This window comes from Arachis duranensis, chromosome 9 (genome assembly GCF_000817695.3).
Source record: "Arachis duranensis cultivar V14167 chromosome 9, aradu.V14167.gnm2.J7QH, whole genome shotgun sequence".
NCBI classification, from domain to species: Eukaryota; Viridiplantae; Streptophyta; class Magnoliopsida; order Fabales; family Fabaceae; genus Arachis; species Arachis duranensis.
In genome coordinates this window covers 23,499,158-23,521,119 of record NC_029780.3, presented here as the reverse complement: position 1 = coordinate 23,521,119, position 21,962 = coordinate 23,499,158, and the positions used below count along the sequence as shown (strand labels likewise).

At 33.6% G+C, this 21,962-nt stretch overlaps 1 protein-coding gene across 4 annotated transcripts in view; it reads left to right on the top strand.

Annotated features, from left to right (window-relative positions):
• LOC107465161 (2-alkenal reductase (NADP(+)-dependent)-like) overlaps positions 1 to 21,962 on the top strand; it is a 24,750-nt gene that overhangs the window by 1,130 nt on the left and 1,658 nt on the right. The window contains exons 2-4 of one of the 4 annotated variants that reach the window (XM_052254725.1): positions 989 to 1,272; positions 6,849 to 7,026; positions 11,967 to 20,539. In XM_052254725.1, the coding sequence (XP_052110685.1) occupies positions 1,039 to 1,272; positions 6,849 to 7,026; positions 11,967 to 12,664 (1,110 nt within the window). In that variant the 5' untranslated portion in view covers positions 989 to 1,038 and the 3' untranslated portion in view covers positions 12,665 to 20,539. Of the gene's footprint in view, positions 1 to 716; positions 1,273 to 6,848; positions 7,027 to 11,966; positions 20,540 to 21,962 lie in introns of those variants that run through there. The other 3 variants (XM_021130889.2, XM_052254724.1, XM_021130886.2) reach the window with 3 other exon arrangements.

The window sequence follows — 21,962 nt, the reverse complement described above, 5'->3', positions numbered from 1 at the left end:
CAGATTTTTTTTGTTAGGAGTCTCATTATCTTTTGAAAATAATTTTCAGGAGCTATTTAGATTTTTTTATTTTTTGTTATTTTTTATATATAGTAACTAAATTTATTGTGTAAAAATTAAAAAATATTAGAGATTTTTAATTTTTTATTTATAAAAATTTAATGGAGGATATTTTTCTTAATTTTTTTATTGTTGTTTAAAAAAGTTGTTAAAATATTATATTATTAGGATTATGTTAAATTTTAGGTGTAGTCAATTTAAATTAATCATAATAATTCACATAAAAATTCATTATTAGAAGAAGTACATATTCTATTTTATAATAGATAATAAAAAAAGTTGACATAATATTTTATTTAAAATAGATATAATAAATGAGAATATTTATGTCAACTAATCATGTAGATATAATATTAAAATTCAAATTTTAATACTTTAGAATAACTAGTAACAAATAAATACGATTGATAACAATAAATAATAATATTATTTTTATTAATATAATAATATGTATATTTTTTATTCAATTTTTATAAGTAAAAGAAAAATTTAAGAATCACTAATATTTCATAATTTTTACATAAAAAATTTAGTGAAATATATAAAAATGTAACCAAAAATACAGAAAAAATAATAATAAATAGTTTCTGAGAATTATCCAAAAAAAATGAGATCTCTAACAAAAAAAATTTGTCAATTCTAATTGATGTTTAATAGATAAATTAAACAATTAATGTGTTAGATAAACACATTTTATTTACTCAAAAGAAATATTATTAACAAAAAATGGACTAACCTCACAAAATTAAATATCATTAGTCGAAAATAATATTTTTTGTTAGGACCTCGTTATTTTTCAAAAAATTATAAAAAAAATAATTCTTTCTTCCTCTATATATCTAAGAATTACACGTTTTTCAATATCCTTCCCGCATTTTAAAAGCCTCATGCAACATGCAAGCATTCATTTTTTTCTGTCAACCTGTAGAGGCACAGGAACAAGCAGAGCAAGTAGGCAAAGGTGAAATTAAAAAAAAAATGGAAGTGAGTAACAAATATATAGTGATAAAGCATCACTTCGAAGATGCCCCAAAAGAGTCAGATTTTGAGATAAAAACAGAGACTTTAGATTTGTCAGTAGAGGAAGGAAGTGATGATATGATAGTGAAGAATCTGTATATCTCTATTAACCCATTTCAGATCAACCGCATGAAGAGCTTTAGCGCTTCCCAAGATGTTATCAGTTATTCCACCCGCATAACTCCCGGCAGGGTACTTATTATTTTAATTACATATTATATAAATATAATTAATTATTTTATTTAGAATAAAATATTAAATTAATTTTTTATATTTGGATGTAATTCTATTTTGATATTTAAAATTTAAAATATTCTATTTGAATTTAAAAAGTTTCATTTAACTTTAATATAGTCTACCGTGAAGTGAAATCAAAGTTAAATAATTAATGGAATATTCTATATGACAACAATACAAAAATAAGATCGATAATTTGGAAAATAAGTATAAGTTCCAGAGCCACAAAATAACTGTAAATTTATTAATACATTTATTTATCATTCTCCTTAGTTATATAGAAAATATTTCATTTAAATTGTAAGAAAAATGATAAATAAATATAATGATATATCCACAGTTGATTTTGTACTTCTAGAGCTTGTATTTGTTTTCCATATTATTGATCTTGTTCTTATACTGCTGTTATGGATGACATTTCATTAATTATTTAACTTTGACCTCACGGTAGGACTATATTGAAGTTAAATAAAACTTTTTTGGATTCAAATAGGACATTTTAAACTTTAAGAACCAAAACAGGATTATATCCAAATGTAGGGAACCGATTTAATATTTTACCCTCTTATATAAATATAACTATTTGTTAATTTTAATGCTAAAAAAAATTTAAGTTTTAACTGCTATACCATCTTAGAGAGCTATACTTTATATTAACTTTTCAACATCAAAAGTTTTGGTAATGATTCTTTGGACAATTTACTAAAATAAAACAATTGAGATTTAAATTTATCGAAATATAACTTTTACAAAATGATACCAAAATACAACTTGTTAGTAAACTATGTAAGTCGCGAGAAGAGTTCTACGAATTCCAAACATACATAAACCGTTACATTCTCTAGCGATTTATAAAATTTGGCCAAAAACCGCGATAGGTCTTGCGATTTCTGTGAAGGCTGTAAATAGGTATAAACCGCGATAGGACAGATGCTTTCACATAATAATTTTAAGATCCAATTCATCAAAATGCCTCCGTCTCAGTCTTAGCCTCAGCCGCAATTTCAACAACTCATGATTATTTTAGGATATTACTTTTAAATATCACACAGTCATCATGGAGAGGAAGATTATCCTCAAAATATTACTATTAGAATTTGGATGACCACAACTCAGAAACGTTCTTAACCACTCCATTTAGATAGGGAAATATTACTAAAATGTGTACATAAAAAAATATTAATTAATATTAATATTAAATTAATAAAAAAATAATTTAAGTATCAATTTTTTCAAAGTTCATTTAATTTAAATTAATTTATGACTTATTTCTATTATATTTATACCCATTTTTTATAAGTAATGCTAAAAAAATAATAATATTATTTTGTTTAATTTAACATCTATAACTTATATATATAATATCTAAAACTATATGTTTATTATATTTAAAATTTTTTATTTATTATAATAATAATTAAAAAATAAAATAAAAATTTTAAATTATTTTAACTCGATTTTTATTAAAAGGTTGTATTTTGGTATCCATTTTGTAAAAGTTATATTTTAGTAAATTTGAAATTCAATTATTTTATTTTGGTAAATTACCCTGTTTTTTTAGATGCAGATGATTTTTAATGAATTTTTAGAAATTGTTTATTATTTCGTTTCAAATTCATAAGTTTATAAAAGGGTAAAGTACTAAATTGGTTCCCTATATTTGGGCGTAATCCTATTTTGGTCTTTAAGGTTTAAAGTATTCTATTTGAATCTAAAAAAATTTCATTTATCTTCAATATAGTCCCATCGTGAAGTCAAAGTTAAATAATTAACGAAATGTCCTACATGACAGTAATACAAGAACAAAGTCCGTAATTTGGAGAATAAGTACAAATTTCAAAGGTACAAAATCAACCATGGATGCATCAATACATTTATTTATCATTATTCTTATAATTTAAATGAAATATTTTCTATAAAACTAAAGAGAATGATAAATAAATGTTTGATGCATTTACGGTTGATTTTATGTCTCTGGAGCTTCTACTTATTTTCCAGATTATCGACCTTGTTATTGTACTGCTGTTATGTAAGATATTCAGTTAATTATTTAACTTTGACCTCACGGTGGGACTACATTGAAGCTAAATGAATTTTTTTTATTCAAATAGGAAACTTTAAACCTTAAGGATCAAAACAGGATTACGCTCAAACGTACTGACCAATTTAGTACTTTACCCTTTATAAAAATATAAACTTTCTAAAATTTGAACTAAAACACAAAAGTTGAATTTTTATTCTTATTTATTTTGATTTTTTTATATTTTATTTAAATCTAAATGAAGATATTTTTATTGACATTTATGTTTTAAAGTTAATAAACAAACAATTTAAAAGTAATAAATATCAATAATGTATATAAATGTATAGTAAATCGAATCAATTAATGCTGTATTAGTAGTAATCAAATTTCTTTTATTCAATTTATTACTGGTACAATAAATACATGCTAAATCGAATCTAATTGAATCGATTTAATGCTAAAAAGTGTAAATCAAATCTAATTGATTCGATTTATATAAAAACATTTAGAACATGCATGTAAGCTATTTTGTTTTAGGATATTGGTGTAATATTGAAGAAACGAAGACTATTTAGTTTGTTTATGTTATTTACCTTAAAAAATAAATTGAAATTCAATATAAAATTTATCATTTCAATTCTCAGTCTCAATTCAATTTATATTTTTTATGATTTTTAATTATTTCAAATAATTTCAGTTAAATTATGAAAAATTAATTAAAATAAAAATTATAGACTTACACCATTAATAATTATATACCATATTTAAAAATATAACACATTAATAAAAATAAACTTTAAAATATTATCTAAATTTTATTTAATTAAGCATAACAACAATAAAAAAAAACACATTACATGGTTGAGACATCACATGTTTTGGCTCATTAAATTTAAAAAATTCTAATAAAAAAATTATAATTTTATAGATGTGAGAATTGAAAGTTTTGTGCGTTTGAATTGAAAAAAAAAATTTATAAATAATTGACAAAGAATTTACATTAAATTGGTTTGAATCCATTTTTTTTATAAAATTAATAAAAATATGATGAAAAATAAAGTAATAAAATGTAAGGGTACAACTGAATACATTTTATTTATTTTAATTGAGCTTTTGTTATAATGTTACAATAATGTTTTATTCAATGAAATATATAAGTGGTAATATTTAATCATTTTTTTAAAAGTTATATTTTCTCTTTAGTCTTATTTTAAATATTGTATCTAATACAAATTTTATTTCTAAATAGATTTAGTTACAGTAGAGTTCAAAATAATAATAAAAAAAATCAAATTGAATTTGTTCCAGGTAAAGCAAGAAAAATTTAGGGGCAATATCATGGAAGATGTCTTTCTATTAGATTTTAAAATATTAATTTAAATTTAAAGTTTAAACTTTTAAAACTTTTGAACATTTTAACAGATTACGGTTGTGGTACTAATAATTTATTTTATTTTAAATTTTATTAATTATGGTTGTTATTGATGGTATGAATTCAATCTAAATTTTAAATCATTAATTATTTTTACATGAATTTACGTTTTTTATTAATTTTTTGAAAAAAAATTAAAATTCAAACATTTTTGAATTAAATAAATTTTAAAGTGTAATATTTAAATAATCTATGATTTAAATTAAAAAATTTAAAATTTTAATACTACAACAAATTATACTAATTTTTTACTTTTTAAATGGATCCAAATCATATTGTAAAATGATCTTATTTTGTTGGAACAAAAACTGAGATAGTTACAAATCTATATCTTTCAAAAGCCAACTATAACAGGCCACACTAAAAAAATAAATATTTACCAAACTTACCTTTAATATGTTGCAAGAGAATGGCTTTTTTATTGAAATAAATAAAGAAAATTTATTATTTTTCTAAATACGTATCCATAAAAATTATTATCTAAATACGCAGCACTATTTTTCGGCCATCATCTACGAAATAAGTTTAGCTACCATTTCTTGAATGCCTCTCACGAAATGGAACTCAGGATGACAGGAGTGGGTTGACCACCGTTTCAAAACCGTTACCTGCGAAATGGAGGACTGCACATTATTGGAGACAGTAGCAAAATGGGCACATCATTGTTTGACGTTTTTCAATTTTCTTTCTTTTTTAGTTTGCAAGAAAAGTTTAAAGATTTGGTATGAGAATAAAATAAAAATAGATTAAGTGTGGATGCAAAGTTATTAGATGCTATTATTCTAAGATTATAAATAGATTCCGTGAAGTCTCATTTATTTAGTTGAGATAATCTTGCAGTAGGATTCGAATGCGACATTTTCATATTCCATGATAATAGGGATAACTAGGATGAATTCTCTAATACTTTTTTAATTGGTACTTGATTCTAAGGTAATAGATAATTCACTCTAATTAAAACGAAACACAATGATGTATTATAGATATTTTGATTAAATAATGAAATAAATTTATATTTGTTATTAATAAAATAATTGTATACTAAAAATCAATTACCAAACACTAACACAAAAATACATATTTAGTATCTCATTAAAAATTTAATATTACTGCAAATAAATTTAGTTATACTCACAGCTTGATGTCAAAAAATAATGGATAAACGCACAATGAAAAATCTGAAGCATGTAAATAAAGAAGGAGAAAGCAAAGAGAAACACACGTAAAAGACGAAGAAAAAGGCAAGAGAACCACACGAAAGAGATCGAAGAGAGAAGGCAAGAAAACGTAGAAGAAATTCGAAAAAGGAAATGAAATTCTTTCGAAAAAGGAAGTTATATATTCGCGCGTTGATTGATTGAAAAATCTGTTAAGGAGGCGCGTGAAACGTACGTGCCATAAGAAGCGCGTTTTAGGAATAAGGGATATTGAGGACTTGTAAGACTTATATAGTAAAAAGGCTTGTATGTAAAAATTAATTGTAATATAAAATACATATTAAAAACATTAAAAATAAATAAAATAATATATATATTTATATACAAATATATAATAATTAATTTAATGATTAATTTTTAATATTTATTATTATAATTTTTGTTAATTAATTAGCCAAGGTAGAAAGTCAATTAATTTAATTTTGTGACATCATCTCAAATATTTGCATCGTATAGCTATTCTATTCTTTTTCCTACGAAAAATTAGTGTCAATGATAGATAAGTAGTATACATAAATTATTTGTAGTGCACATTATTATAATTTTTAAAAGATATATGATACAATAATGTAAAGTAAATAGTATACTACTTATTGTTATTTCGCTTGTACCACTTAGGAAATGGCCCAATTTGTGGGTGCTCTGTCTTAAATGCCCATTTTTTGAGCTCTTGGCGCATAATGGCACCCTGGTCCAATTCGTGAGCACTTTGCTTGAATTGGAGGCTAAACCTATTTTGTGGGTAATGACCAAGAAATGATGCTGTGTATTTAGATAATAATTTTCATGGATGTGTATATATAATTAAATAAAATACTTAATCAAATGTTATATGTTGATGTATGTATTCACTTTCCAGGCAATTGATGGTCCTGGTATTGGGAAAGTTGTGGCTTCTGGTAACAATAAGTTCGTGAAAGGTGATTTGGTTCTTGGAGTATTCACTTGGGCTGAGTATTGTTTAGTGAAAGAAAGAACCATCATGAGAAAACTAGAGCCCTCCGAATTTCCACTCACTTATCATCTTGGGGTTCTAGGTAAGCTTTTTATTTATTAATTACATGGCTCATGGATATTGCATGGATACTTCGCTATTATAGAGATGCCCAAGCACTTTGTGCTATACTTACCTATACAAAATTACACAATTGGCTACACATTTTAATTAATTATTAATTGATTTTTTAATTAATTAAAGCAAAGTAAATCATGCCCTGTGAAAAAAAAAAAAAAATTGGAAGAGTAATATCATGTTTTTCTCCCCTAAAATATGTGTCATCATCGTCGTATTGGTCCTTCTGAGTATATTGGAATCGTTCTATGGAAAATCTTTCATATTCACCCAACACTTTAAACTGAATGTCCCTGGATCAATCCCATATATAAAGAATGATATTAGTGAAGTGAAAAAGTGCAAAGTCTAATTATTTTCAGATTAAGATATAGTGAAATTTACGGGTGATGAAAGTTATAATTTTATGAGAAACTTTTAAGTTTTAAAGTGTTTTAAGATCAACCTTCTTACTATGATAAATTAATTGTCTTTCATATTAGTATTATATGCTTGTTATTATTTTTAATTTAAATTTAAAAAATATTAGTCAACTAAAATTTTAAATTTTAAATTTTAAATTTTAAACCACATATATATCTTAAAATTTTATACTCTAAAATAAAAACTAATATCAAACTGATAAATAAATAACACAGAATAAGAGTATTTATTTACTCTTAGAACATACACAAGTTTTAAAATTCAATAGTAATTAATTTCATAATTTTTTATTTTATCAGTTTGATAATTTTTAAAGATTAATTTATAGCATGTGTGATGATACTGTAGTTCCACTGTTCAAAAAGCTCTTGTATTTTTAAGAGATATTTATATTTTTTATATTTAGTAAATTAAAAAGTTTATGTATGTATTTGTATTTGCAGTTTTTAAAAGTTAGGATATTTTTAAAAACACACCTAAGACTATATTTGTTTACAGTGATAGGACACTAAGACAGAGACATAGAAACATAAAATTGTATTTGACAGATAAGACATTAATAGAGACATTATATCTAAAGACATTAAATTAATGTATTTTGTGTTCATCCTAACAAAAAAGATACAGAAATACTAATAAAGAACACAACTTATTTTTTATTTTTTTATTATTCTTGTTAATTTTTCACAATTATATTATTTTCTCAAATCGTTTTGAATGAAAAAAAAATGAGACTAAAATAGATTTTTATAATATGTTCTACTTTATAAACAAATAGAATATAAGAATATTAAAATATGTGTCTCCATCATTTATATCTTGTTTTCAGTGTCTTATCTTGTCCTGTTCTAAAAAACAAACGCAGCCTAAAAAATTTTTTTTAAAGTTGGCTTGTGTTTATCACAAAACTAAAAAGACTAATATAACCTCGTACATTAATTAATATTCAAATTTAATTCTTACATTAATGTCTATTATAATAGTTTTAAATTTTAAAAATTATTTTACAAAATACATTTGTTGTTGCTTATGCTTATTAAAAGATATTTTTAATTTAATTTACTAAACACATATGCTACGATTTTTAAAAAGCTAGTTTTTATAAGCTATTTTTGATAAATAAAAGCTTTAATGCTTTATCAAACTAAACTTTAGGCTTAGTTTGGTAAAATTTTTCGAAGAGATGTTTGTAGTTTTCAAAAGCATTGATAAATCAAAAAGCGTGTCTGTACTTACTGCTTTTAAAAGTTATGGTCGCTTTCAAAAGCACTTAAAAAGGAGCTTTTTAAAGAGATATTCTCCACGTCCAAGCAATTTTGGTATCCAAGTTCATTCAAGTAATTTTAGGTCACGCGCTTTTTTCGCTTTCTTCTTTCCCACGCTTCTTCTTTTCTTCCCCGCGCTTCTTCTTCATCTTCTCACGCTCATCTAAGCGCAGAGTGTCTTCTTCTTCTTCGCATTCTTCTTCGCGTTCCTTCTTCTTCACGTGTTTTCTCCTTATCGTCATTCTTTTGTTGTTGTTGCTATATTTTTTTGTCTTTTCTTCCTTCTCTCTCTGGTGAAGAAGCAGTAGAATGTAAAGAAGGAGAGTTTTGAATTATACAGAACAGAAATGAACCGAACATGTTATTATGGTAAAACAATTGTATAGTACTAAATGAATGGAACATTATCCATTATATAAATTCAAATTCGAACAGCTTTCTACATAATGAACAGAACACGTACTCATGGTGAAACAATTGTATAGTACTGAATGAACGAAACATAATCCTTATATAAAATCAAATTCAAACAGCTTTTTGAGAACTGAACACGTACTCATGGACCATGGTGAAATAATTGTATAGTACTGAATGAACGAAATATAATCTATTATATAAAATCAAATTCAAACAGCTTTATGCATAATGAACTGAACACGTACTCATGGTGAAACAATTGTATAGTACTAAATGAACGAAACATAATCCATTATATAAAATCAAATTCAAACAGCTTTATGCATAATGAACTGAATACGTACTTGTTTCGAGGGTTACCTAAAACTGTAGGTCAATCTCGGACGAGATCTTCTGTACTGGTCGAAGCTGTTGTGTCTGACTTGTTGGACTTGGTGATGGTGCTGATCCTTTGTCACCAGAGGGTGGTGGTACCTGCAAGGGACTCCGATGCTTAAGTTAGCAAGGGTATTAAGCATATTTTTAGTATAATCAGAGTATGAGTTATACCTGGGTGATCCAGTGTATTTATAATGGCGTAGAATGACCTTCTTAAATAAGATAAGTTAGTTATCTTATCTTATCTTATCTTCAAGGGAACCGCCCTTCTCTCTGTAGGCTTGGGCTGCCTTAGGATTTGGGGCGTGATCCTCCATTTGGGCCCTTTTTGGGCTTTCCTAGGGATTTGGCCGAGCTCTTTGAGAAGAGGTCAGATTGTCCTGACCTGAAGAGGTCGGTCGACTTGTCAGTAGAACATCCCGGGTCGGACAACTCGACCCAGGGTATGAACAGTGCCCCTGCTCGAACTCGGTCTTTCTTTTGAGGTCGAGTCTTAGTTTTAGAACTTCGATCCTTCTTTGGTGAAGCCGAACTCGAGCATTTTGTCGACTTCTTCTTTGTAGAGTTCTCCTTTGAATGCGGAACGTTTTCTTTTGTTTCTTCTTTAAAAGCGCGTGCTTTTACATTAGCGCTTTTAGCCTTGGGAACAGGCGAGGGTTTAGTGCCCTCATTAATTATTTTTGATTGCGCTGTTTCTCTTAGCCTTTCCATTTTAAATTTTCATTTTTCAGAAAAACGTTTTCTCTTCTCTGTAACTTCCCTTTTCTTTCTCTCTTTCTATTTTTGCCTGAAGTTTGCAGTTTTTGTTTTTCTTCCTGCGACGCTGCTTCAGCGATTATTTTGTGCTTTCCTTGTTTGTGAAAGGGTGACTTCCTGACTCCATTTCCTATCTTTAATTTCGTTGAGGCTTTCGGCTTTCCCAGGTTGGTTCTTCTTTCCGCTCTTTTACTTCCTTCATTGTTTTGCATTTGGTTTTTGATTTTGCTGTAATGCATGTTGTCACTGAAGCTTTTGAAAGATTGTTCCTTTGATGCTTTTTCTCCTTGTTGGTAACTGTGATGACTTTGGGTATGAACAATAATTTTGCTGATGAACCTTTGTAGAAAGTTTTGATTTTGTGTCGTTTGCCCGATTGAGGGTTTATTTTTCTGAAAAATGTGGCATCTTTGATGACTTATTTTTGGTAGTTTCATTTGCTGATAAGCTGAGACCGTGACTTTGGAAGGTAGTTATTTTGATGCCTTTATTTGATTTGTAGCTTTCTGGGTAATGACTTTCTTTTTGGGATGTTGCCTTTTGGGAGAGGGCTTTAGCTGAAAGTTTTGTTGGGATGTTAGTCTTATAGGTTTTCCTGAGTCCTTGTTCTACCTCCAAAGGATGCCTCTGGATCTTTTTGGAATGGGTCCTGGGGTTTCCTTTTGTTGCCTGTACTGCGCTGGACTATATTATCCGAGTTGTTTTGCTTTGTCCGAGATTTTTTTAGTAATCCAATTCTTCTTTTCTTGTTGTAGGACTAGTTGACCTCATGTCTTCTCGCAAAAATATTGTTGAGACATCTTCCCAAGTCCTTGAGGGCATGGCTGATTAGGTAGATTCTATGGTTCTTTTGTGTGTTTCATTGGTTGACTCCGAGTTTTGTCAGCAACTTAGGCAATTTCACAGGATTTGTGGTAATGGTAGTGATGAGAAGAACTATGAGCTTGTATTTCCAACTTATGAGGAAAGGGTCTGTTTTTCTACCCGAATTGCTAGAGAGCGACCCTTTTTCTATGCATACGACTTCTTTTTTAGTCAGATGAATATTACTCTTCCTTTTACCCCTTTCGAGACCAACCTATTATGGTCCTGTAATGTAGCTCCATCCCAACTTCACCCCAATTCCTGAGGTTTTATAAAAATCTTTCAGTTGCTGTGTCGTGAGTTTGGTATCCCTGCTTCACAATCCCTCTTCTTTTATCTTTTCGTTTTGACAAAGCCTGGTGTAGTTAAGAAGAAAGCCGCTTGGGTTTCTTTTCGAGCTTCTCAGGGGAAAAAAGTTTTCTCCATGTTTGATGAATCTTTTTGTGATTTCAAAAACTACTTTTTTAGGGTCTGAGCTGTTGAAGGAGCTCGGCCCTTTTTTCTAGATGAAAATGATGAGCCCACCTTTCCTTTGGAATGGCAAAATAATGTAATGGTATCTAAATATACGTGGGAGATGTTAGATGAGACTGAGCAAGATTTTGTGACTGTGCTGGAAGAAAACTAGGGGCAGCCTCCTCATCTCGAAACAAAGAAATTCTTAGCAAACCTCTCTCTTCTCTGAGCTGAGCTGGGTAGTGGTCAATTCTTCTTTTGGTTTTGCTTGTTTTGTCGAATTTATCTCTTATAAGATCTTTTCTGATTCGTAATTTGTTTTCCCGCTGTGATGTTTTGTTTGCAGAGATGATTAAAAATAACGAATCCATGAAGGCCTTTAAAAGGGAAAGGAAGGCTACTGTAGCTCAAAACGTCTCGGCCAAGCCGGCCGGGGAGGGGTCTTCTCAAGTTTCATCGAAGCCTTTGGTTCCGAGCTCTCCTGGACCGAGGAGGATGATCCCTACTCCTCGGGTTTATTTGGTTGATCATTCACAAACTTCTGCTGGTACCTCTTCTCCTTCTGCAACTCCTCCTCCAAAAAGACCCCGGACTGTCGAGCCTTTTAGTTTGGATGCTCCCGACTTTGATGCTGTCGGGTTTGTAGATCAACATATTGCTTCTTATGGTGTCATGCCTACTGATGATGTATCCATTCTTTATCATTTGGATTTTATTACTCGGAGCGGCATTAAACTGGCACACATGGGAGCAGCTTTATACTGGACCGCTCAAGATCTTCCTATCCATGCTACAAAGGCCTTTATAGAGGAGGCAAAATCAGAGTTTGACCGGATTAAAGGTTTGAAAGAGGAGCTTGAGGTGAAAGTGACCAAGCTGGAGAAGGAGTTGGAGGGGGAAAAGACTCGGGCTATTGGTCTGGCGGCCGCTGTACAATTAGCTGAGGACACGGCGTTAAAACATAAGGATAGCTATGTTACCACTTATAGAGAGATGATGGATCTCAGGAACAGCTTAGAATCTGTCCGGGCCGATTATACCTAGCTTCAAGGTCACCTTGTAGGCAGTGTTAATGCTTCCTATGACAATCTGAAGGAGCAAGTTCGAGTACTTGCGCCGGAGCTTGACCTTTCCCTTTTTAGTCTGGACAACATTGTTAGGGATGGTAAGATTGTTCCTGATGACCCTGATGATGATGATGATATCGATCGTCCTTCATTGCCTGCCACCAAAACCTCTGTCGTGCCGACCTCTTTGACTCCCACTGCTGAGGTCGATCGTCCTGAGTCAGAACCGGATTGCCACATCCTGAACCGGGATAATGGGACAGTGGATGCAGTGCCTCTTCAGACTCGTCCTCCTTCACCCCGTGTTGATGCTACTGAGAAGTCTTTGGATCCCCAATGATTATTCAGGATGTTTGTGTAGATAGCCCGGCTTGTGGGCTTTTAAACTCTTTATTCTGTGAATGATGTTTGCTAACTGTTGACACTCTTTTGGTTGCTTGTTTAGCAACTTTATTTTGAAAAAACAAAGTAGTTTCCAAGCTTTTGGGGCTGAATTTTGGTGGCCTCTGAAGCTTGCTATTATTACAACTTTATGTCTTTATATAATATCTGTCTACACTTGTCTTGGTACCTTTCTAGGTTTTGGGAGTGTTGGAACTTTTCGTTGTCTGACCTCTTTGGGTTGGCTTGATTCCTTTGCCTGATGTTATTTCCAGCAATTCGCTTTGTTCAGACTTTGTTCAGGTCTTTTTTAGGAATTATGTTGTATAACGTTGGGGTTGCCGATGTCGTCATGTCGGTTTAGTCCAAGTTGTTGTTAGTAACCCTCTTTTTTGGACCTTGTTTAGGTCTCTTTCAGTGATTACTTTCGTAGTTTTATGTTTTTGGGCCGACTTCATCATGTCGGTCTCTTCTAAGTTATTTTTGTAATCCTCTTTTTTGGACTTTTGTTCAAGTCTCTTTCAGGAACTACTTTTATAACTTTTATGCTTTGAGCCGACTTCATCCTATCAGGCCCATCTAAGTTATTTTCGTAATCCTCTTTCTTGGACCTTGTTCAGGTCTCTTTCAGGGATTACTTTTATAACTTTTATGTTTTGGGCCGACTTCATCACGTCGGGCCCTTCTAAGTTATTTTGTAATCCTCTTTCTTGGACCTTGTTCAGGTCTCTTTCAGGGATTACTTTTATAACTTTTATGTTTTGAGCCGACTTCATCACGTCGGGCCCTTCTAAGTTATTTTGTAATCCTCTTTCTTGGACCTTGTTCAGGTCTCTTTTAGGGATTACTTTTATAACTTTTATATTTTGGGCCGACTTCATCACGTCGAGCCCTTCTAAGTTATTTTGTAATCCTCTTTCTTGGACCTTATTCAGGGACTACTTTTATAACTCTTATGTTTTGGGCCGACTTCATCACGTCGGACCCTTCTAAGTTATAGTAATCCTCTTTTATAGGGCTGGCCAGACCTCTTTCCAGGGATTTACTCATAACTTTGGTTATTGCAACTGGTCCGACTTCTTTACGTCGGCCAGTCTTTAAGTTATTTTTTAGCAATCCATTTTATTAGGACCTCGTCAGGTCCTTTCTATGGATCACTTTCTATAACTTCTTGCATTATTATATTTTCATCTTTGCCGATTTTGTAGAGATTGGGTTTAACCCTCGTTTGGTCGACCTTTTAATGAATTTGGTTTTCATCTTTGGTCTTTATCGTGATCGCGTAGTGAATTTGATTTTCACTTTCTGCCGATCTGTAGCTTTATAATCGGACGATGAATGTTTCAGATTAATGCGGCTTGAGCATTTGTAGAAGATCTAAACAGATTTTATTCAAAAGAAAATGCAAATATATACATGCGGGAGGTTTATCCTCTAAGTCAAGTGATTTGTAGGTCTTGACTTGGTGCCTCATTAAAAAACCTTTTCAGGAAAAAGAGTACGCCTTATCCTAAGATCCTTTATCATCCCTAACTATAGTACCTTCTTAGGTTGCAGGCGTGCCATGACCTAGGAAGCTCTCACCCATCGAGTTCGACAGTCTCTAGTAGCCCTTTCCAAGTACTTATATGACTCGGTAGGGTCCTTTCCAGTTTGCTGCCAGCTTTCCTTCTCCAGGTCAAGTTGTTCCGATATCATTTCGGATTAGCATGAGGTCGTTCTCAATGAAAACTCGCTGTACTACCTTTTGATTGTATCTCGCAGCCATTCGTCGTTTTAATGCTTATTCCCTAATCTGAGCTCTTTTTCGGATTTCCGGAAGTAGGTCAAGTTCTTCCCTTTGAAATTGGGAGTTGGCTTTCTCACTATAGTGGATCACTCTAGGCGACCTTTCTTCAATCTCCACTGGGATCATTGCCTCCATTCCGTACGCTAATCGGAAGGGTGATTCCTTTGTGGTGGAATGTGGTGTTGTTCGATACGCCCATAGGACTTGTGGGAGCTCCTCGGCCCAGGCTCCCTTTGCGTCCTGTAATCTCCATTTCAGCCCGGCCAGTATGACTTTGTTGGCAGCTTCGGCTTGTCAATTAGCTTGGGAATGTTCTACGGAAGTGAATTGTTGTTTTATATTCAAGTCGGCTGCTAGCTTTCTGAAGCCTGCATCTGTGAACTGGGTACCATTGTCTGTGGTGATGGAGTATGGAACCCCGAACCTTGCGACAATATTTCTATATAGGAATTTTTGACTTCTTTGAGTAGTGGCATTAGCTAGAGTTTCTGCCTCGATCCACTTTGTGAAATAGTCTATCCCCACTATGAGGAATTTAACTTGTCCCGATCCCTGAGGGAAGGGTCCAAGAAGGTCGAGTCCCCATTTTGCGAATGACCAAGGTGAGGTCATGCTGATGAGCTCCTTTGGCGGGGCGATGTAAAAGTTGGCATGTTTCTGACATGATGGACATGTCTTTACGAACTCTGTAGCTTCCTTTTGTAGAGTTGGCCAATAAAATCCTGCCCGGAGTACTTTCTTAGTAAGTGCTTACGCTCCGAGATGATTGCCAGAAATGCCACTGTGTACTTCTTCTAGAACTTCCTTTGTGTTGGAAGTCGGCACACATTTTAATAATGGTATTGAAATCCCTCTTTTGTATAGAGTGTTATTTATGATAGTGTAGTATTGTGCTTCCCGTTTTAACCTTTTTGCCTCTTTTTCCTCTGTGGGGAGTGTTTCTGTTTTGAGGTAATTAATTATGGGAGTCATCCATCCTTGATCCTGACCTGTTATGGCTAGGACTTTTTCTTCTTCTGAAATTGATGGGTTCTGCAGAATTTCTTAGATGAGGCTTCTATTGTTGCCCCCTGGTTTGGTGCTGGCTAGTGTTGAGAGTGCATCAGCTCAGGTATTCTGTTCTCGGGGTATGTGACGGACCTCATATTCTCCGAGTTGTCCGAGCTGTTTTCTGGTTTTGTCCAAGTACTTTTTCATGGTGGGATCTTTGACTTGGTAGCTTCCTGCTATTTGTGAAGTGACTACTTGTGAGTCGCTGAAGATGATAAGCTTTTGAGCTCCAACCTCCCTAGCCAGCTTCAAACCAGCTAGTAGTGCCTCATATTCCGCTTGGTTATTTGAGGCAGGAAACCCGAATTTGTGGGAGAGTTCGATTTAGGTTCCTTGGTCGCTTTCAATTATCACACCTGCGCCGGTTCCAGTTTTATTTGAGGAACTGTCCACATAGAGATTCCATTTTGTGGGGGTTTTTCGGTGTGTCTGTAAATTCTGCAATGAAGTCAGCCAGGTATTGTGATTTGATGGCTGTCCGAGCTTCGTATTGAAGATCAAATTCAGACAACTCGACTGCCCATTGCAAGATTCTGCCCGCTAGGTCTGTTTTCTGTAAAATCCCTTTTATGGGCTGGTTGGTCCGAACCCTAATGGTGTGGGCTTGGAAGTATGGACGAAGTCGTCGAGATGTTAGTATGAGAGCATAGGCAAACTTTTCTATTTTTTGGTAGTTCAGCTCGGCTCCCTGTAATACTTTACTATTGAAGTATACGGGTTGTTGCCCACTGTCGTCTTCTCGAACTAGTGCTGAGGCTACTGCCTGACTTCCTACCGCGAGGTACAATATGAGTGGTTCTTCTTCCCGTGGCCGAGTTAGGATAGGTGACTGTCCCAGGAACATTTTGAAATCTTGGAAGGCTTGCTCGCACTCCGTTGTCCATTCAAACTTCTTTCCCTTCCTTAGAGTGGCGTAGAAGGGAAGAGATCTTATTGCCGATCTGACTAGAAATCTGGACAAGGCTGCCAACCTCCCATTGAGTTGTTGTACCTCTTTGACACAAGTCGGACTCTTCATGTCGAGTATGGCCCGGCATTTATCCGGGTTTGCTTTGATTCCTCTTTGTGTGAGCATAAAACCCAAGAATTTGCCAGCTTCTACTGCGAAGGTGCATTTTGTGGGATTGAGTCGCATGCTATGCCGTCTTATAGTGTCAAATACTTGGGTCAGGTTGGACAATATCATCTCTTCATTTTGTGTCTTTATTAGCATGTCGTCCACGTAAACTTCCATGATTTTTCCGATGTGATCTGAAAAGACCTTATTCATTAATCTCTGATAAGTAGCTCCAGCATTTTTAAGACCAAAAGGCATTACGATGTAGCAGTAGTTTGCTTTTGGGGTTAAGAAGGAAGTTTTTTCTTGGTCGGGTGGATACTTGGGATTTGATTGTATCCCGAGTATGCGTCCATAAATGAGAAGTATTTATATCCGGAGGAGGCATCTACCAGAGTGTCAATACTTGGGAGTGGATAAGGATCTTTTAGGCAGGCTTTGTTGAGATCAGTGTAGTCGGTGCACATTCGCCTCTTCCCGTCTGATTTTTTCACCAAGACGACGTTGGCCAGCCATAGTGGGTATTTGACTTCTCTTATTAACCCTGCCTCCAGTAGAGCTTGTATCTGCTCTTCCACAGCTTGGGAGCATTCTGGTCCGAGCTTTCTATGCCTCTGTTGTACTGGCCGAGATCCTGGATAGACTGCTAGCTTGTGGCACATTAACTTGGGATCTATGCCTAGCATGTCTGCGGCCTTCCACGCAAAGAGGTCGACGTTATCTCGTAAGAACTGTATGAGTAATTCTTTTATGTCTCCTTTTAGGATTGTACCGATATTGGTCGTTTGGTCCGTGGTGTCCCCGATCTGGACTTTCTCTATTTCACCTTCAGGTTGTGGCGGAGTTCTTCCCGCCTCTGAACTCCACCGAGTTTGATTGTGTGGAATTCTTCTCCTCTGCCTCTGAGGTTTAGACTTTCATGGTAACAGCGGCGTGCCGTCTTCTGGTCTGCCTTTATTGTAGCTATCCCTTCTGCAGTTGGGAATTTCATGCATAGATGTGGAGTCCAGACTATTGCACTGAGCTGATTCAATGTTGTCCGACCTATTAAGGTATTGTAGGCTGAACTTACGTCGACCACGATGTAATCTATCTTGAGTATTCTTGACTGGTTTCTTTTTTCGAAGGTTGTGTGCAGCGAGATGTATCCAAGTGGTTGAACCGGGGTGTCTCCTAGTCCGAACAGGCTATTCGGATATGCTCTAAGTTCTTTTTCTTCCAAGCCGAGCTTGTCAAAGGCAGTTTTGAACAAGATGTCGGCGGAGCTCCCTTGGTCTATCAGTGTGCGGTGGAGATTTGCGTTTTCCAGTATAACAGTGATGACCATAGGATCATCGTGTCCTGAGATGATACCGGATGCGTCTTCTTTGGTGAAAGTAATCGTGGGGATGTCGGGTGCTTCCTCCTTCCCTTCAACATGATATATTTCTTTAAGATGTCTTTTGCGAGATGATTTGGAGATTCCTTCCCCACAAATCCGCCGTGTATCATGTGGACGTGTCTTTCTGGTGTACAAGATGATCGCTCGGTTTGTCCGACATCTTCTTCTCTTCTTCTTTTTCTTTGCTCATCGTCCTGGGTGGCAGATACCGATCTAGCTTCCCATCTCTTACTAGCTTTTCTATGACATTTTTTAAGTCAAAACATTCATTGGTGGAATGCCCACGGATTCGATGATATTCACAATATTCGGCCCGATTTTCTCCTCCTTTTTTGCCTTTGAGTGGTCGAGCTGGAGGTATTTTTTCAGTGTGGCAAACCTCTTTGTAGACATCCACAAGAGACGCCCGAAGAGGGGGTGTAATTGTGGTATTTTTTATTTTTTCTCCATGTTGATCTTCCTTCTTTTTGGACTCTTTGTCCTTATCCCGGGAGGTGAATCCGGATTTTGAGGTCTCTCCTAGTCGAGAATTTTTCTCCATGTTGATGTACTTCTCTGCTCGTTCTTGCATTTCGTTCAGAGATGTGGGGTATTTTTCGATATAGATTGGCTAAAAGGTCCCTCTCGCAAGCCATTGATGAGGCCCATAATGGCAACCTCTGTTGGTAGGCTCTGTATGTCCAGGCACGTTTTGTTGAATCTTTCCATGTAGTTGCGAAGACTTTTCTGTTCTCCTTGCTTGATTCCTAATAGACTTGGGGCATGCTTAGCCTTGTCTTTTTAGATGAAGAATCTGGCCAAAAACTTCTTGGCCAAGTTCTCGAAACTCGAGATGGACCTAGGAGGTAGATTGTCGAACCATCTAATTGCCGTCTTTGTTAAAGTAGTCAGAAAGGCTTTACAACGAACTGTATCTGAGGCGTCGGTGAGGTACATTCTACTTCTGAAATTGCTGAGATGATGGCCGGGATCTGTAGTGCCGTTGTACAAAGTTATGTTTTAAAGTCCTTTGGGATCTTGGTCTTCATGATCTCCTTGGTGAATAGATCTTGTTCCTTGTGGGAGCTATCCTCATGAGGGGATCGGTTGGCTTTGGTCTTGAGATCAGCTTCGAGTTTTAGGAGTTTGTCCTCCACTTTCCAGCGTCACCTTATTTCCTTTTGTAGGTCTTTCTCAGCCTCTCATTGACGTATGGCTTCTTCTTTAAGTTTTTTCAAACGGTCTTGAAGCGCCTCCATGGCTTCCGCGTTTGGAGAATTTTTTTGTTGTTAAGTTGAGAAGTATCCTTTGGTGTAGTGTCCACGTTTTTGTGCGGCGTTCTATCCTCTAGATCTAAATTGTGGTCGTTGTCATGGTCATCCGCCATGACGATTGGATGACTTCTAGGTTCCCCGGCAACGGCGCCAATGTTCCGAGGGTTACCTGAAACTGTAGGCCGATCTCGGACGAGATCTTCTGTACTGGTCGAAGCTGTTGTGTCCGACTTGTTGGACTTGGTGATGGTGCTGATCCTTCATCATCGGAGGGTGGTGGTACCTGCAAGGGACTCCGATGCTTAAGTTAGCAAGGGTATTAAGCAGGTTTTCAGTAGAATCAGAGTATGAGTTATATCTGGGTGCTCTAGTGTATTTATAATGGCGTAGAGTGACCTTCTTAGATAAGATAAGTTAGTTATCTTATCTTATCTTCAAGTGAGGTCATCTTATCTTCAAGGGAACCGCCCTTCTCTCTGTAGGCTTGGGCTGCCTTAGGATTTGGGGCGTGATCCTCCATTTGGGCCATTTTTGGGCTTTCCTGGTGATTTGACTGAGCTCTTTGAGAAGAGGTCGGATTGTCTTGACCTGAAGAGGTTGGTCGACTTGTCAGTAGAACATCCCGGGTCGCATAGCTTGACCCAGGGTATGAACAGTACTCATGGTGAACAATTGTATAGTACTAAATGAACGAAACATAATCCATTATATAAAATCAAATTCAAAATACCTCTATCTACAATTTAGAGATTATCAATTCAATTCAATTTAATTCAGATTCAAAATACCTGCGTCCATTTAATTCAATTCAATTCAATTCAACAATTGTATTCCATTCAATTCGATTGAAAAAGTAATCTATTAGCAAAATATTGGTGTTATTGGTGATGACGATAACGAAAGAAGAGAAGAAGAAATAGAGGAGGAGGAGGAGGTATACATGAATTACTTATGCTGATCAAAATTAAAAAAATCTAATATAATCTCATATATTAATTAATATTTAAATTTAATTTTTATATTGATATCTATTATAATATTTTAAATTTTAAAAATTATTTTACCAAACATATTTATCATTGTTTATACTATTAAAAATTATTTTTAATTTAATTTACTAAATACAGATACTATAATTTTTAAAAAATAAAAATTTTACCAAACTAATTTTTTTTTGTTTCTTATATAAAACACAAACACTAAAACATGTTAATCTAAGCTAGAACATTTTATTAACCAAAATGCTATTTCGCCAATCGAAGATGGCTTTGACAACTACTAACTACGTATTTGTAACCATATATATTAGCTAAAAAGACAATTTATCCCTTCTATTTATTTTCAAAGAGACAAATATTTTAGAGATTTTACTTTGCTTCATTCTTCTTTTTCTCTTTCTGATTCTACTTCATAATCCCCTTAAACCATTCTCAATATCTTTGAAAATCACTCTTACAATTTCTTAGCCATTTCAGCAACAAAAGAGTGGTGCAACGAGAACAATCAGAATGCTGTACTAGTTTGTTGTGAATGTAAATTTAAGCAGAAAGCATACGGTCCCGATAAAAAATCACATGGGCCATATCTTATGAATTAGTACAGATTTAAAAATTGATAAGTTACTATGTACAGGAAAAAGAAGGAAAGAATGTGTGTTGGGAAGCTGCGATGGAAAGAGAGAGAAATGAAATGCTGTGATGGGGAGAGAGGGAAAAGGGGTTGCGTTGGGTAGGGGAAGGACTGTAATGGAGAGGGAGATGGAGGAGGAGCCTGCATTAGTAAGGGAGGAATTAGATTTGGGGTGTAGTTTGCCAGGTCACCAAAATACGGTGGCCATATTAGTATTGTATTTGTTGGAAATTTATTCCGGCGAATTTGGAGACACGTTTGTCAAATTTTAGAATATCTTAAAGATCATTTTGTCAGTAACAAAAATCAAATAACAATGAGTTTTTTTTTTATCATACATATTATTCAATTATCAATTATTAAAGTTATTTTTGGTCGGTAAAATAACAAAATTTATATATTAACGTATATATAAATGACCAATCCGAATAAGTTATCATAGATATTTTTTTGTAACTTATGATAGCTTAATAGAATTGGTAATTTCATTTCAAAATTAATAATAATAATAAAATTGTTTTGTCTCCACTTTTTTTAATAATGCTATCACATCTTTTATTAGTTAATTTTTTTTATCTTTTAAATTTTAAATTTTATTTTAGAGGATAAAGTATATCACTATTATTTATTTATAAAAAAAATATATAAAAAATATTCAATAATAAAATAATTTATTTTATTCTCTAAAATAAAAATCTCAAATTTAAAAAATCTAAATTCTTACATCAATATATG